This window comes from Rhinoraja longicauda, chromosome 5 (genome assembly GCF_053455715.1).
Source record: "Rhinoraja longicauda isolate Sanriku21f chromosome 5, sRhiLon1.1, whole genome shotgun sequence".
Classification (NCBI taxonomy): Eukaryota; Metazoa; Chordata; class Chondrichthyes; order Rajiformes; family Arhynchobatidae; genus Rhinoraja; species Rhinoraja longicauda.
In genome coordinates, this window is record NC_135957.1 from 8,333,220 (window position 1) to 8,347,241 (window position 14,022).

At 53.4% G+C, this 14,022-nt stretch overlaps 1 protein-coding gene across 1 annotated transcript in view; it reads right to left on the reverse strand.

The window, feature by feature from the left end:
- LOC144593836 (equilibrative nucleoside transporter 1-like) overlaps positions 1 to 14,022 on the reverse strand; it is a 67,768-nt gene that overhangs the window by 23,245 nt on the left and 30,501 nt on the right. The window contains 3 exon segments of the mRNA XM_078399953.1: positions 1,574 to 1,764; positions 2,280 to 2,361; positions 2,580 to 2,640. Of these exon segments, the coding sequence (XP_078256079.1) occupies positions 1,574 to 1,764; positions 2,280 to 2,361; positions 2,580 to 2,614 (308 nt within the window). The 5' untranslated portion in view covers positions 2,615 to 2,640.

A 14,022-nucleotide genomic window follows, 5' to 3' on the forward strand; every position in this document is an offset into this window, starting at 1 on the left:
GGCAGAGAATTCCACAGATTCACAACTCTCTGACTGAAAAGGTTTTTCCTCATCTCTGTTCTAAATGGCTTACCCCTTATTCTTAAACTGTGGCCCCTGGTTCTGGACTCCCCAACATTGGGAACATGTTTCCTGCCTCTAATGTGTCCAACCCCTTAATAATCTTATACGTTTCGATAAGATCCCCTCTCATCCTTCTAAACTCCAGTGTATACAAGCCTAGTCGCTCCAGTCTTTCAACATATGACAGTCCCGCCATTCCGGGAATTAACCTAGTAAACCTACGCTGCACGCCCTCAATAGCAAGAATATCCATCCTCAAATTTGGAGACCAAAACTGCACACAAGGCTGTGCAAGGAAGGAACTGCAGATGCTGGTTTAAAATGGAAGACAAACACAAAATGCTGGAGTAACTCAGCGGGACAGGCAGCATCTCTGGAGAGAAGGGGGCTCTGGCTGAGGTTCCGGGTCGAGACCCTTCTTCAGTTGGACATGTACTCGGATAGGAGAGGTGTGGAGGGGTGGTGGTTACAAATGAGGAGGAGCGGTTCCAGCTGAGAAGGGGCATCTCGGATTCGCGTGGATGAGTGGGCTAATGGGCCTGTCTCCGTGCTGTTTGTGACCGTATGATAACGAATTTTACTGATGAGGGCAGTGTAGGTGATGTAAACTACATGGACTTTAGACTGTATTTATTCACAAAATGCTGAGTAACTCAGCGGGACAGGCAGCATCTCAGGAGGGAAGGAATGGGTGACGTTTCTGGTCCCGAAACGTCACCATTCCTTCCCTCCTGAGATGCTGCCTGTCCTGCTGAGTTACTCCAGCATTTTGTGAATAAATACCTTCGATTTGTACCAGCATCTGCAGTTATTTTCTTACACTACATCTTGGACTTTAGACTGTAATATTGTAGACTTTGGAGATAGAGCACGGAATCCGGCCCTTTGGCCCAACAGATCCGCCCCCACCTCGTTCTGTTGACGATGGGCAGCATGGCCGATTTTGGGCAGTCTGATTCTATTACCGCGAAAGGTTAGGTGCCGATTAGTTTGGTTTAGTTTAGAGATACAGCACGCAAACAGGCCATTCTGCCCATCCGAGCCCGTCCACACCGACCAGCGATCCCCACACACTAACAACATCCGACACACACTCAGGGGGCACTTTTTAAAAACATTAACACCAACCCAATTAGCCGACAACCTGTACGTCTCTGGGATGTGGGAGGAAACCGGAGCACCCGGCGAAAACCCACGTGGTCACGGGGAGAATGTACAAACTCCGTACAGACAGCGCACGTAGTCGGGATTTGAACCCGGGTCTCCGGCGCTGTGAGGCAGTGACTCTACCACTGCGCACCCTGGGAGGGGGGGGGTCCACTGTGCTAGGGGTGGGAGCGGGGGTCTGCTGCCCAGAGGGGGGAGGGGAGGGGGGGGGGTCCACTGTGCTAGGGGTGGGGAGCGGGGGTCTGCTGCCCCAGAGAGGGGAGGGGAGGGGGAGGGGGAGGGGAGGGGAGGGGAGAGGGAGGGGAAGGGGAGGGGAGGGGAGGGAAGGGGTCCCGGGCCCTACCGTGGCAGCAGGAAGGAGTTGAGACAGCTGAAAATCAGCAGGGGTAACATGGCGCACAGCGTCATCACGTTGCTGAACTTCCTCTGCAGCAGGTTCTCCGTCGCCACGACTGACACGTTGAGACCGGACGATCCATTGGTGGCCGGCACCGCGCTGGAGGCATTTACATCCCCCAAACGATACTTAAAATACTGAGAGACACAAGGCCGGGAGTTACTCTGCGAGGCACGGGAGAGGGGAGAGGGCAGGGTGGGGAGGAGGGGGAAGGGTGCAGGAGGGGAGGGTAAGGGGGTGGGGGTGAGGGTGAGGGGGAGGGTGGGGGTGAGGGGGAAGGGTGCAGGAGGGGAGGGTAAGGGGGTGGGGGTGAGGGGAGGGTGTGGGTGAGGGGGTGGGGGTGAGGGGGAAGGGTGCAGGAGGGGAGGGTAAGAGGGTGGGGGTGAGGGGGTGAGGGTGAGGGGATGGGGGTGAGGGGCGTGGATGAGGGGGCACGGGGGCGGGGGATGAGGGAGGGCGAGGGGGAGAAGGGGCAGGGGCGAGGGGTCGGGGGATGAGGGGCGAGGATGCGGGGGGGGCGAAGGGCCGAGGGGGTGAGAGGGCGAGGTGAAGGGGCAGGGGTGAGGGGACGGGGGTGAGGGGGCGGGGGTGAGGGGGCGGGGGTGAGGGGGCGGGGTTCCACAGGAGCTGTGCTGGGTTCAGGGATACACACCTGAATGCCCGTCATGAAGAAGTTCCATGGAAGAAGCGTTCCAAGCCCCAGGACCAGAAAGATTAGCCACACGGCCTTGAACCTGTGGCACGGACAGACAGACTTAGCACCCTGTCCAAATTCCCCCACCCACCCTGCCCTCCATCCCAACCTGACCACCAAGTGAACAGCCAGCCTTCCCACCGCAGCAAGGACCACCCTGCCCATCCCAAAACCCCGCACTGACCCCACCGCCCCGTACCGACCCCACCGCCCCGTACTGACCGACCGCACCGCCCTGACCCCACCGACCCCACTGACCTGTCCACCGGCTCCGGTTCTCTTATCTTTGTCATCTCTTCCTCTGATAAACACCTTCAACCTGTGGAGATAATAATAATAATAATAATACATTTTATTTATATAGCGCTTTTCATATACTCAAAGACGCTTTACAGAGATTTTGAGAACATAGGGAAATTAATAAATAGATAAATAAGTAAATAAATAAATGAACAGAGAAAGGAGACAGTAGGTGAGGTGACCTTCAGTGGTTGAAGGCAGTACTGAACAGGTGAGACTTCAGCGATGTTTTGAATGTGGTGAGTGTGGGGGAGTCTCTAACGGTTTGGGGTAGTGAGTTCCATAGGGTGGGAGCAGCGATGGAGAAAGCCCTGTCCCCCCAGGATCTGAGTTTAGTCCGGATGTGGGGGGATAGGAGATTGGCAGCGGCAGAGCGGAGGGTGCAGGTGGGAGTGTGCCTGTGGAGGAGGTCGGTCAGGTAGGATGGGGCCAGGTTATGGAGGGCTTTGTAGGTTATGAGGAGGATTTTGTACTGGATTCTCTGGGGGATGGGGAGCCAGTGGAGTTTATAAAGGACGGGGGTGATATGGTCACGGATCGAGGTGTGTGTGAGTAGACGGGCAGCGGAGTTTTGAATGTATTGAAGTTTATTGATGATTTTTGAGGGTGCGCCATAGAGGAGGCTGTTGCAGTAGTCCAGACGGGCGGTGATGAAGGCGTGGATGAGGGTTTCTGCAGCTGTGGAGGAGAGGGATGGACGGAGACGGGCAATGTTTTTGAGGTGGAAGAAGGCTGTCTTTGTGATGTGTTTGATGTGTTTGTCGAAGGAGAGGGTTTGATCAAGGATGATTCCAAGATTCCGGATGTGAGGTGAGGTGGATACTGGGAGACCATCAATGTTGAGGATGAAGTTTTGGGTGGATTTGGTGAGCATTTTTGGACCAATGATGATGATTTCAGAGGGGGCAGAGGTCAGAGGGGGCAGAGGTCAGGCAGGGGCTCAGCTAGACCCTAAAGAGCTGCCCATAGATTCCTACCTGCCCTGCTCACCATTACTTACACCACCCTGCTCACCATTACTCACACCCACCCGCCCTGCTCACCATTGCTCACACCCACCCACCCTGCTCACCGTTACTCACACCCACCCGCCCTGCTCACCATTACTCACACTTACCCGCCCTGCTGACCGTTACTCACACCCACCCGCCCTGCTCACCATTACTCACACTTACCCGCCCTGCTCACCATTACTCACTCTGACCCACCCAGCTCACCATTACTCACATCGACCCGCCCAGCTCACCATTACTCACACCGACCTGCCCTGCTCACCATTACTCACACCGACCCACCCTGCTCACCATTACTCACACCCACCCGCCCTGCTCACCATTGCTCACACCGACCTGCCCTGCTCACCATTGCTCACACCGACCCGCCCTGCTCACCATTGCTCACACCGACCCGCCCTGCTCACCATTACTCACACCGACCCACCCTGCTCACCATTACTCACACCGACCTTGCTCACCATTACTCACTCTGACCCACCCTGTTCACCATTACTCACACCGACCCGCCCTGCTCACTATTACTCACACCGACCTGCCCTGCTCACCATTACTCACACCGACCCTCCCTGCTCACCATTACTCACACCCACCCGCCCTGCTCACCATTACGCACACCGACCCTGCTCACCATTACTCACACCGACCTGCCCTGCTCACCATTACTCACACCTGACCCTGCTCACCATTATTCATTGCTCACTCACATTCACTGAGCCTCCGTTTCTCCACTGACCATCAATGCACCCCTCCCCTCCCCTCCCTGTCATCCAGCGTTGTCCCCTCGACCATGCCCCCCTTTCCCCCCCACTGGGTTCAATCCCAAATGCTCAAGGAAAGGATGCGTGTCACTCCGTAAACAAGGAGTCCACAATGAGGGGGGGGGGGGGGGGGGGGCTAATTAATAACCTGCTGGGAAACCTGATCATTGACATTGTCTGAAACTGATGGAGATCAACGTGAAACGAGGTGGTCAATCGAAACTTATATTTTGCACTAAGCACAGAGAACTGCGGCTACCAGCGAGGAGCTTTAGCTGTGGACAGTTGGGAAATTATCTTGGAAGACAAGACAGAGAACGGGCAATAGTTGTTGTTAAAATAAATCATGCAATGTGGTGAAAAGAAAATTCCTTTCGGGCACAGAAACGGAACGGGAAAAGTGATTCATATGTGGCCGACTGGGGAAAATGAAACACATTGCTAACCCCTGGAAGTGGCTTACAAAGAAGGTGCCAGAAACTACAGAGGGCGTGAGGAATAGAAGGGTTTTAGAAACCAGCAAAAGAGGGCCTGGAAAATAAAGAAGAAATGCAAGCTTATCGGATCTGAGTGCCGGGAGGGGAACAACACAAGACATACAACAGCTTCCATATGCTTATCAGGGCGGCACGGTGGCGCAGCGGTAGAGTTGCTGCCTCGCAGCGCCAGAGACCCGGGTTCCATCCCGACCGCGGGTGCTGTCTGTACGGAGTTTGCACGCTCTCCTTGTGACCATAAGGGGTTTTCTCCGGGTGCTCCGGTTTCCTCCCACATTCCAAAGACGTGCAGGCTTGTAGGTTAATTGGCTTCAGTAAAAATTGTGAAACTGTCGCCAGTGTGTGGGGTAGTGCTGGTGTACGGGGAGATCTGCGGTCAGCGCGGACTCGGGCGGGCCGAAGGGCCTGTTTACGTGCTGTCTCTCTAAAGTCCAAATAGGTCAAGATTGGCGACGTCAAACGGGGGCTTCACAAAGCAGAGAGTTAACGGGGGAGAACGAGGGAATGCAGTGAAATAGTCCATTGCTTTGCGTCTGGTGCACAGGAGAACTCACACAAATTATAGAGTCATAGAGTGATACAACGTGGAAACAGGCCCTTCGGCCCAACTTGCCCACGCCGGCCAACATGTCCCAGCTACCTGCGTTTGGTCCATATCCCTCCTAAACCTCTCCCATCCAAATTCTGTCAGAATGAAGAGAGAATCAAGGATCTTGCCAGGAAGAGGGCTGGTGGAACCAGGTATTAGCCAAAAACTGTACTGGAGAAACTGGTGAGCTTGGCGAAATGTGTAGGAAGGAACTGCAGGCGCGACTTTAAACCAAAGATAGACATAAAATGCTGGAGTAACTCAGCGGGACAGGCAGCATATCTGGAGAGAAGCAACGGGCGACGTTTCGGGTCGAGACCCTTCTTCAGACTGAAAGTCAGGGGAGGGGGAGACACAGAGATAAGGAAGGGTGAGGCATGAAAACAGGACATCAAAGAGAATGCAGATAAAGGGAAAATGTAGAATAGATCATTGCTAGCAAGGAGAAGGTGACAACGAAGCAGTCAGACAGTCAGACTGGTCGGAGAACTGGGAAGGGGAGGGAGGCATCGAAGGATTGAGGAAGGGCCTCGACCCGAAACGTCACCCATTCCTTCTCCCCAGAGATGCTGCCTGTCCCGCTGAGTTACTCCAGCTTTTTGAGTCTGTCAAGGGTTACTTGAAGTTAGAGACGTGAGCTTGAAGTTGGTAAATCCTAAGGACCTGATGACCTGCATCCCAAAGAGCTGGTGTTTGGAAGAGGTTGGCCTCTTTCACAGTCCTGTGGATTCTGGCATTGTTTCTGTGGTTTGAAGGGGAACAAATGTGCCCACGCCGCTCAGGAAAAGGGACCAAGAAAAACAGGATCCACCCACCTACGGGTGTGACGTTCCTTGGTGGGGGGAAATTGCTGGAATCTACAGTGAAAGAGCTGCAACCCCTGCTGTCAGTCTCCACGCCGTAAACTGAAAGTCAGGGGAGGGGGGGGGGGGGGGGACACAGAGATAAGGAAAGGTGAGGCGTGAAAACAAGACATCAAAGAGAAGTGGGGCTGTCAGGCAGTGGAGCCTCAGTCACCATGTTCAGACAAGCCAGGGATCGATACAGTTCTGGACCGAGAGAGGGCTGAGGGTTTAGTTTAGTTTAAGTTTAGAGATACAGCAATTTAAAAACAGGGCCACTGAGTCCACACTGACCTACACGAGAATTTCATCCTACACACGAGGGAACAATGTGCAGAAGCCAATTATCCTGCAAACTTGCACGTCTTTGGAGTGTGGGAGGAGACCGGAGCACCTGGAAAAAACCCTCACAAACGGTCACAGGGAGAACGTACAAACTCCGCACAGACAGCACCAGTAGTCAGGATTGAAGAAGGGTCTCTGGCGCTGTAAGGCAGCAACTCTACCGCTGGGCCACCATTGTTGGGGTTAGTGCTATGATGTGGCACTGAGGCAGGGCATCCGTGTTGAACCTGGAGAATTCGATGTTTGATTGTACTCGTGTATGAATGGTTTGCCCGATAGCAAGCAAAACGATGCTTTTCGCTGCATTTCGGTGCACGAGACAATAATAAACCACTACCAACCAATACAGAGCATGCTCAAGGGGTTAGTGCGTTGACTCTGCTCTGGTATTACAAGTTCCGGTGTTACAACCATTCAAGCATGGACTAACATGACAATGGATAGGAAAGGTTTAGAGGGATATACTAGACCAAGTGGACCCATTGGGCCCAAACCTCTCCTGCATTGGTGCAGCACCCTCTCCTTCCCCCCCCCCTCCCCCTCACTCCATCCCCCTCAACCCCCCCTTAGCCTCCCTCCCTGCCTCCCATCCCAATTCTCTGGTTGCCAATTCTCTAGATGCTTTCAAGAGAGAGCTGGATGAGCTCTTAAGGATAGCGGAGTCAGGGGGTATGGGGAGAAGACAGGAACGGGGTTCTGACTGAGAATGATCAGCCATGATCACATTGAATGGTGGTGCTGGCTCGAAGGGCTGAATGGCCTCCTCCTGCACCTATTGTCTATAATGTTTAAGAAACAGTTAGACAGGTGCATGGATAGGACAGGTTTGGAGGAATGTGGACCAAGCGCAGGCAGGTGGGACTAGTGTAACTGGGACATGTTGGCCGGTGTGAGCAAGTTGGGCCGAAGGGCCTATTTTCACACTGTATCACTCTATGACTCTACATATAGACAGGAAGGATTTAGAGGGATGTCGGCCAAATGCAAGTAAACAGGATTAGCTCGGGTTATGACATAGTTGGAACGTTCTATGGCTCCAAGAAACAACAGTTTGAAAGCACGTACCACCAGTTTCAAGTTCTTCCTTAGACACAAAATGCTGGAGTAACTCAGCGGGACAGGCAGCATCCCCTGGAGAGAAGGAATGGGTGACGTTTCGGGTCGAGACCCTTCTTTACTGTCTGGAGAAGGGTCTCGACCCAAAACGGCACCCATTCCTTCTCTCCAGGAGATGCTGCCTGTCCCGCTGAGTTACTCCAGCATTTTGTGTCTTTCTCCTGTGTAAACCAGCATCTGCAGTTCCTTCCTCAGGTTCTTGCTCACTGTTATCAGACTTCTGAACGGGTCACAAGCTCGGGGCGTAGTCCTGATCTACAACCCACCACATTGCAAGCCGTGCGCTTTGGGACTTATCTGATTTGCTCTCTAATGCTATAACACTGGAATGTCATATTCTGCACTTTGGTATTTTAGTCTTTACACTACCTGCCCTACCTAGGGCAGGTAGTGTAAAGACTAAAATACCAAAGTGTGGTTTGACTGTGTTCATGCACAGTATGATTTGACTTGGTAGCATGCAAGCAAAGTTTTCACCGTATCCCGCTACCTCTGACAACAATAAACCAATAGCAGCAATGCACAATGCAGGAGCAAAAGCCAAGAACTCAGCGGGTCGGGTAGCATCCGTGGGGGGAAAAGGTGGATGTCGATGATTCGAGTGAAGACCGAAGGCTGGATTGGGAAACAGCTCCATCCAAGACTGCAAGAAATTGCAGCGAATTGTGGACACGGCCCAGGCCATCACACAAACCAATCTCCTCTTCCATTGACCCCATCGACACTTCACGCTGCCTCGGCAAGGCCAGCAGCATGGTCAAGGACATGTCCCACCTTGGCCACTCCCTCTTCTCCCCTCTCTCACCAGGAGAGAGGTATAGAAGTGTGAAAACGCACACCTCCAGATTCAGGGACAGCTGCTTCCCAGTTAGGCCACTGGACCATCCTATCACCAACTAGAGAGCGGTCCTGACCTCCCATCTACCCCATTGGAGACCCTCGGACTGCCTTCAGGTGGACTTTACTTTGCACGATGCATTATACCCTCCATCTGTACACTGTGGACGGCCACAATGCATGTAATCATGCATAGTCTTCCCGCTGACTGGACCCCACGCAACAAAAAGGCTTTTCTCAGCACCTCGGTGAACGCGACTATAATAAATGAAAGCAGACTAGACCCTGTTTCAGGAAGGTGCTGGATCTCTCTCCATTTGCACGGAGGAGCAGAACACAAACAGCTCTCTCCGGACATTCAACGCTATCCGGGCCGAAGCAGCCCATTCCCGATCACCCCCTCCAACACCGACCGACCGGCCAGCACACAGTGGCAGCTCCAAAATGCACCACAGCTCACCCAGAGCAGGCAACGCTCACACCGCCACTCCCCAAACCTACCACCGAATGAAAGACATGCAAAAAAAGTAACCATGATAAAGGAAACCGGCCATTGGCAGCTGTTTGCAAGGTGAGACCGTGAAGCTGGCGTGACTCGGGTAGGGGAAGGGATGGAGAGAGAGGGAGGTGCAAGGGGTTACTTGAAGAGAGAGAAATCAATATTCATATCCCTGGGTTGTAAGCTGCCCAAACTATATTTCTCGATTCCCTTTCCCGTGACTTTCAGTCTCGACCCGAAACGTCCCCCATCCCTTCTCTCCCAAGGTGCCCCCTGCCCTCCTGAGTTACTCCAGCATTTTGTGCCTATCTTCAGTTTTAAACCAGCATCTGCAGTCCCTTCCTGCCCACCTCTCCCACTGAAACAGACAAGGGCAGCAGGCACAGGAACACAACACCACACGCAGGTTCCCCCTCAGAATCACACACCACCCTGAACACATACCCACCAGTCCCGCAACAGCTACAGGAGTTTGTAAAAAGCATAAAGTTCCAGATTCAGGGGCAGTTTCTTCCCGGCTGTTATCAGGGAACCGGACAGTCCTCTCACCAGCTAGAGAGGGGGGTCACGTCCTATCATCTCCCCGATTGGAGACCGTAGAACTATCTTTAATTGCACTTCACTGCACTATACCTTTCACTAAACGTTGCTCCCTTTATCCCGTGTCTGCACACTGTGGACGGCTCGATTGTAATCATGTTTCGACACAAAAGGATGTGATATACGAAAATAACTGCAGATGCGGGTACAAATCGAAGGTATCTATTCACAAAATGCTGGAGTAACTCAGCGGGTCGGGCAGCATCTCTGGAGAGAAGGAATGGGCGACGTTTCGGGTCGAGACCCTTCTTCAGACTCGTCTCCCTTTCCAGCGACTTTCAGCCTGAAGAAGGATCTCGACCCGAAACGTCACCCATTCCTTCTCTCCCGAGATGCTGCCTGACCTGCTGAGTTACTCCAGCTTTGTGTGTCTACCTTGGGTTTCAGCCAGCACCTGCACTTCCTCCCGACACACGCTCTGTGTTAATAGACAATAAACAATAGGTGCAGGAGGAGGCCATTCGGCCCTTCGAGCCAGCACCGCCATTCAATGTGATCATGGCTGATCATTCACAATCAGTACCCCGTTCCTGCCTTCTCCCCATACCCCATGACTCCGCTATCCTTAAGAGCTCTATCCAGCTCTCTCTTGAATGCATTCAGAGAATTGGCCTCCACTGCCTTCTGAGGCAGAGAATTCCACAGATTCACAACTCTCTGACTGAAAGAGAGTTGACTTGGATGGCTCGATTGTAATCATGTTTTGACACAAAATGCTGGAGTAACTCAGCGGGTCGGGCAGCATCTCTGGAGAGAAGGAATGGGTGACGTTTCGGGACGGGACCCTTCTTCAGACTCGTCTCCCTTTCCTGCCACTTTCAGCCTGAAGAAGGGTCTCGACCCGAAACGTCGCCCATTGCATCTCTCCCGAGATGCTGCCTGACCTGCTGAGTCACTCCAGCATTTTGTGAATAAATCGATTTGTGCCAGCATCTGCAGTAATTCTCTGATACAATTTTATCTTCCTCGTCCCTCCCGTACATGTGACAATAATAAATTAAACTAAACTTCAACTGGTTCAAGCCCTGGAGCTTCCCAGCTCAGAAGCACCGTGGGGAGGAGGGTCCCACTGTCCTCCGACGCGCCTCAAGGCACTTACATGCGATCACTGGAAACTCGTGGAAGGGACAGCGCGGTACTCCAGCCCTGGACTGAGGAAGGAGGAAGGAGGCAGGAGAGCAGCTCAACAACTCTCCCCATGTCCAACCCGCCCCCTGACGCTCAGCACAAGCCACATGGAGCAGCCCTCCCCCGTTGGCACGGCGAGGGTGCAGACTCTGCCGCCAGCAGCTTGGAAAACAAGTCTGACAGCTGTGGAGACATCCAAGGAGGGACAAAACACTGGGAGGGAGGAACATGGGAGGGAAGTGGGGGAAAGGAGGACGTGCTCGTTACAGAGAAGCTGGCTGCTGGAGGGGAGGGGAGTGAGGGGGAGAGAGGGGGTGAGGGAGAGAGAGAGGGAGGGAGAGAGAGAGAGAGAGAGAGAGAGAGAGCGCGAGAGAGAGAGAGAGAGAGAGAGAAAGTAACAGAGAGAGAGACACAGACACACAGGACTGGGGTGAGAGAGAGGCAGAGAGAGAGAGAGAGAGAGGGGGGAGAGGGACACACACACAGTGTGTCTCATTATACCCCTCCCCCCTTCCCCTCAAACCCCTTCCCCCTCACACTCTTCCTCCCCTTCCCCTCAAACCTCTTCCCCCCTCACACCCTTCCTCCCCTCCTCCTCATAACCCCTTCGCCCCCTCACACTCTTCCTCCCCTCCCCCTCAAACCCCTTCCCCCCCCCCCCCTCGCACTCTTCCTCCCCTCCCCCCCAAACCCTTTCCCCCCCTCGCCCCCTCCCCTGCCCGGACAAGCGGTGGGAACCTGGTGGCTGTGGGTCCAGTGTGCGTTGTTGCACCTCCAGCTGTGATGGGGATGGTCTCCGTGTCCCGTGGGGGAGTGCTGGGCCGGCCAGCAGGGTCCGCAGTCTGCCCAGCCCGTTCCTCAAGCCAGGGGTAGCCGGAGGGAAGGTGGGAAGCCCTCCGATCCGACTCTGCCTTATCGGTCCCAGGGTGCAGAAACTGCTGAGCGTTCAGGGTGTGAGAGCCACACCCTGTGGGGCAGAAGATAAGCGCCAGAGGCAGGCAGGGGGGGCTCCTCCCACCCACTCCACCATCCCACAGACATGCCCCTGGGCCCCATCTCCCAGCACCATCCCCCCTCCTCCCCCAATCCCCCCTCCTCCCCCAATCCCCCCTCCACACCCAGAACCCACCCATCCATTTTACGACTCAGCTCGGTGACCCAATCCCCAAGGTGGGGATTTCTACTTTTAGTTTAGTTTATAATTGCCACATGTACCGAGGTACAGTGAAAAGCTTTTAGTTTAGTTTGGAGATACATGCGGAAACAGGCCCTTCAACCGTGCCAACCAGCCATCCCCATACTCTACTCTGACACACACACACAGACACACACACACACACACACACACACACACACAGACACACACACACACCACACAGACACACACACACACACACACACACACACACACAGACACAGACACAGATACACAGACAGACACACACACACACACACACAGACACACAGACACACACACACACAGACAGACACAGATACACAGACAGACACACACACACACACAGACAGACACACACAGACAGACACACACACACACAGACAGACACACACACACACACCACACAGACACACACACACACACACACAGACAGACACAGATACACAGACAGACACACACACACACACAGACAGACAGACACACACAGACAGACACAGATACACAGACACACACACACACACACAGACACACAGACACACACACACACACACACAGATACACAGACACACACAGACCTACACAAAAACACACAGACACACAGACACACACACACACAGACACACAGACACACACACACAGACCTACACAAAACACACACAGACAGACACACACGGACACACACACACAGACACACACACACACAGACAGACACAGATACACAGACACACACAGACCTACACAAAAACACACACAGAACGTGTGATCGCTGGTCGGCGTGGACTCGGTGGGCCGAAGGGCCTTTTTCCACGCTGTATCTCAAAAACTAAAACTGTACTAATCATTGGTGAGGCCAAACTGCACATAGCTCTGGTCACCCAGCTGAAAGAAAGCTGCCATTGAGCTAGAAATGGTGCAGAAAAGAATTGGAAGGATATCGCCACGACTTGGAGGGCTTGCGTTACAAGGAGGGACTGGATAGGCTGGGGCTTTTTTTGTAGAGCATAGAAAGCCCAAGGATGCTTCATGGAGGTTTATAAAATCATGTGGAGCACGGGTAGGATGGCCTCACTCGTGACTTCTACCGTTGAATTAAGGCTCCTCTTTGTTCAGATTCTGCCCCCTCTTGAGATAAGGTCCCAACTTCAATTATCCTCCCGCTATCTTTGCTGAGTTTCAGCCAGCCTTCTGTGATTCTTGCACAGAGAATCAAAATCCCTGGGTGCAACTACTTTCTGAAATGTATTCTCTATTTAAATACCCAATTCTTTTGTAGCACTCTATTCTGCACTCGAAGGTATTTATTCACAAAACGCTGGAGTAACTCAGCAGGTCAGGCAGCATTTCAGGAGAGAAGGAATGGGCGACGTTTCGGGTCGAGACCCTTCTTCAGACTGATGTCAGGAGGGCGGGACAAAGGAAGGATATAGGTGGAGACAGGAAGACAGTGGGAGATCTGGGAAGGGGAGGGGAAGAAAGGGATAGGGAACTATCTAAAGTTGGAGAAGTCGATGTTCATACCGCTGGGCTGTAAGCTGCCCAAGCGAAATATGAGGTGCTGTTCCTCCAATTTCCAGTGGGCCTCACTATGGCACTGGAGGAGGCCCATGACAGAAAGGTCAGACTGGGAGTGGGAGGGGGAGTTGAAGTGCTCAGCCACCGGGTGATCAGGTTGGTTAAGGTGGACTGAGCGAAGGTGTTGAGCGAAACGATCACCGAGCCTGCGTTTGGTTTCGCCGATGTAAAGAAGTTGACATCTCGAGCAGCGGAGACAATAGATGAGGTTGGAGGAGATGCAGGTGAACCTCTGTCTCACCTGGAAAGACTGTTTGGGTCCTTGGATGGAGTTGAGGGGGGAGGTAAAAAGACAGGTGTTGCATTCCTGCGGTTGCAGGGGAAAGTGCCCGGGGATGGGGTGGTTTCGGTAGGAAGGGACGAGTGGACAAGGGAGTTACGGAGGGAACGGTCTCTGCGGAACGCAGAAAGAGTAATGTCCCGTC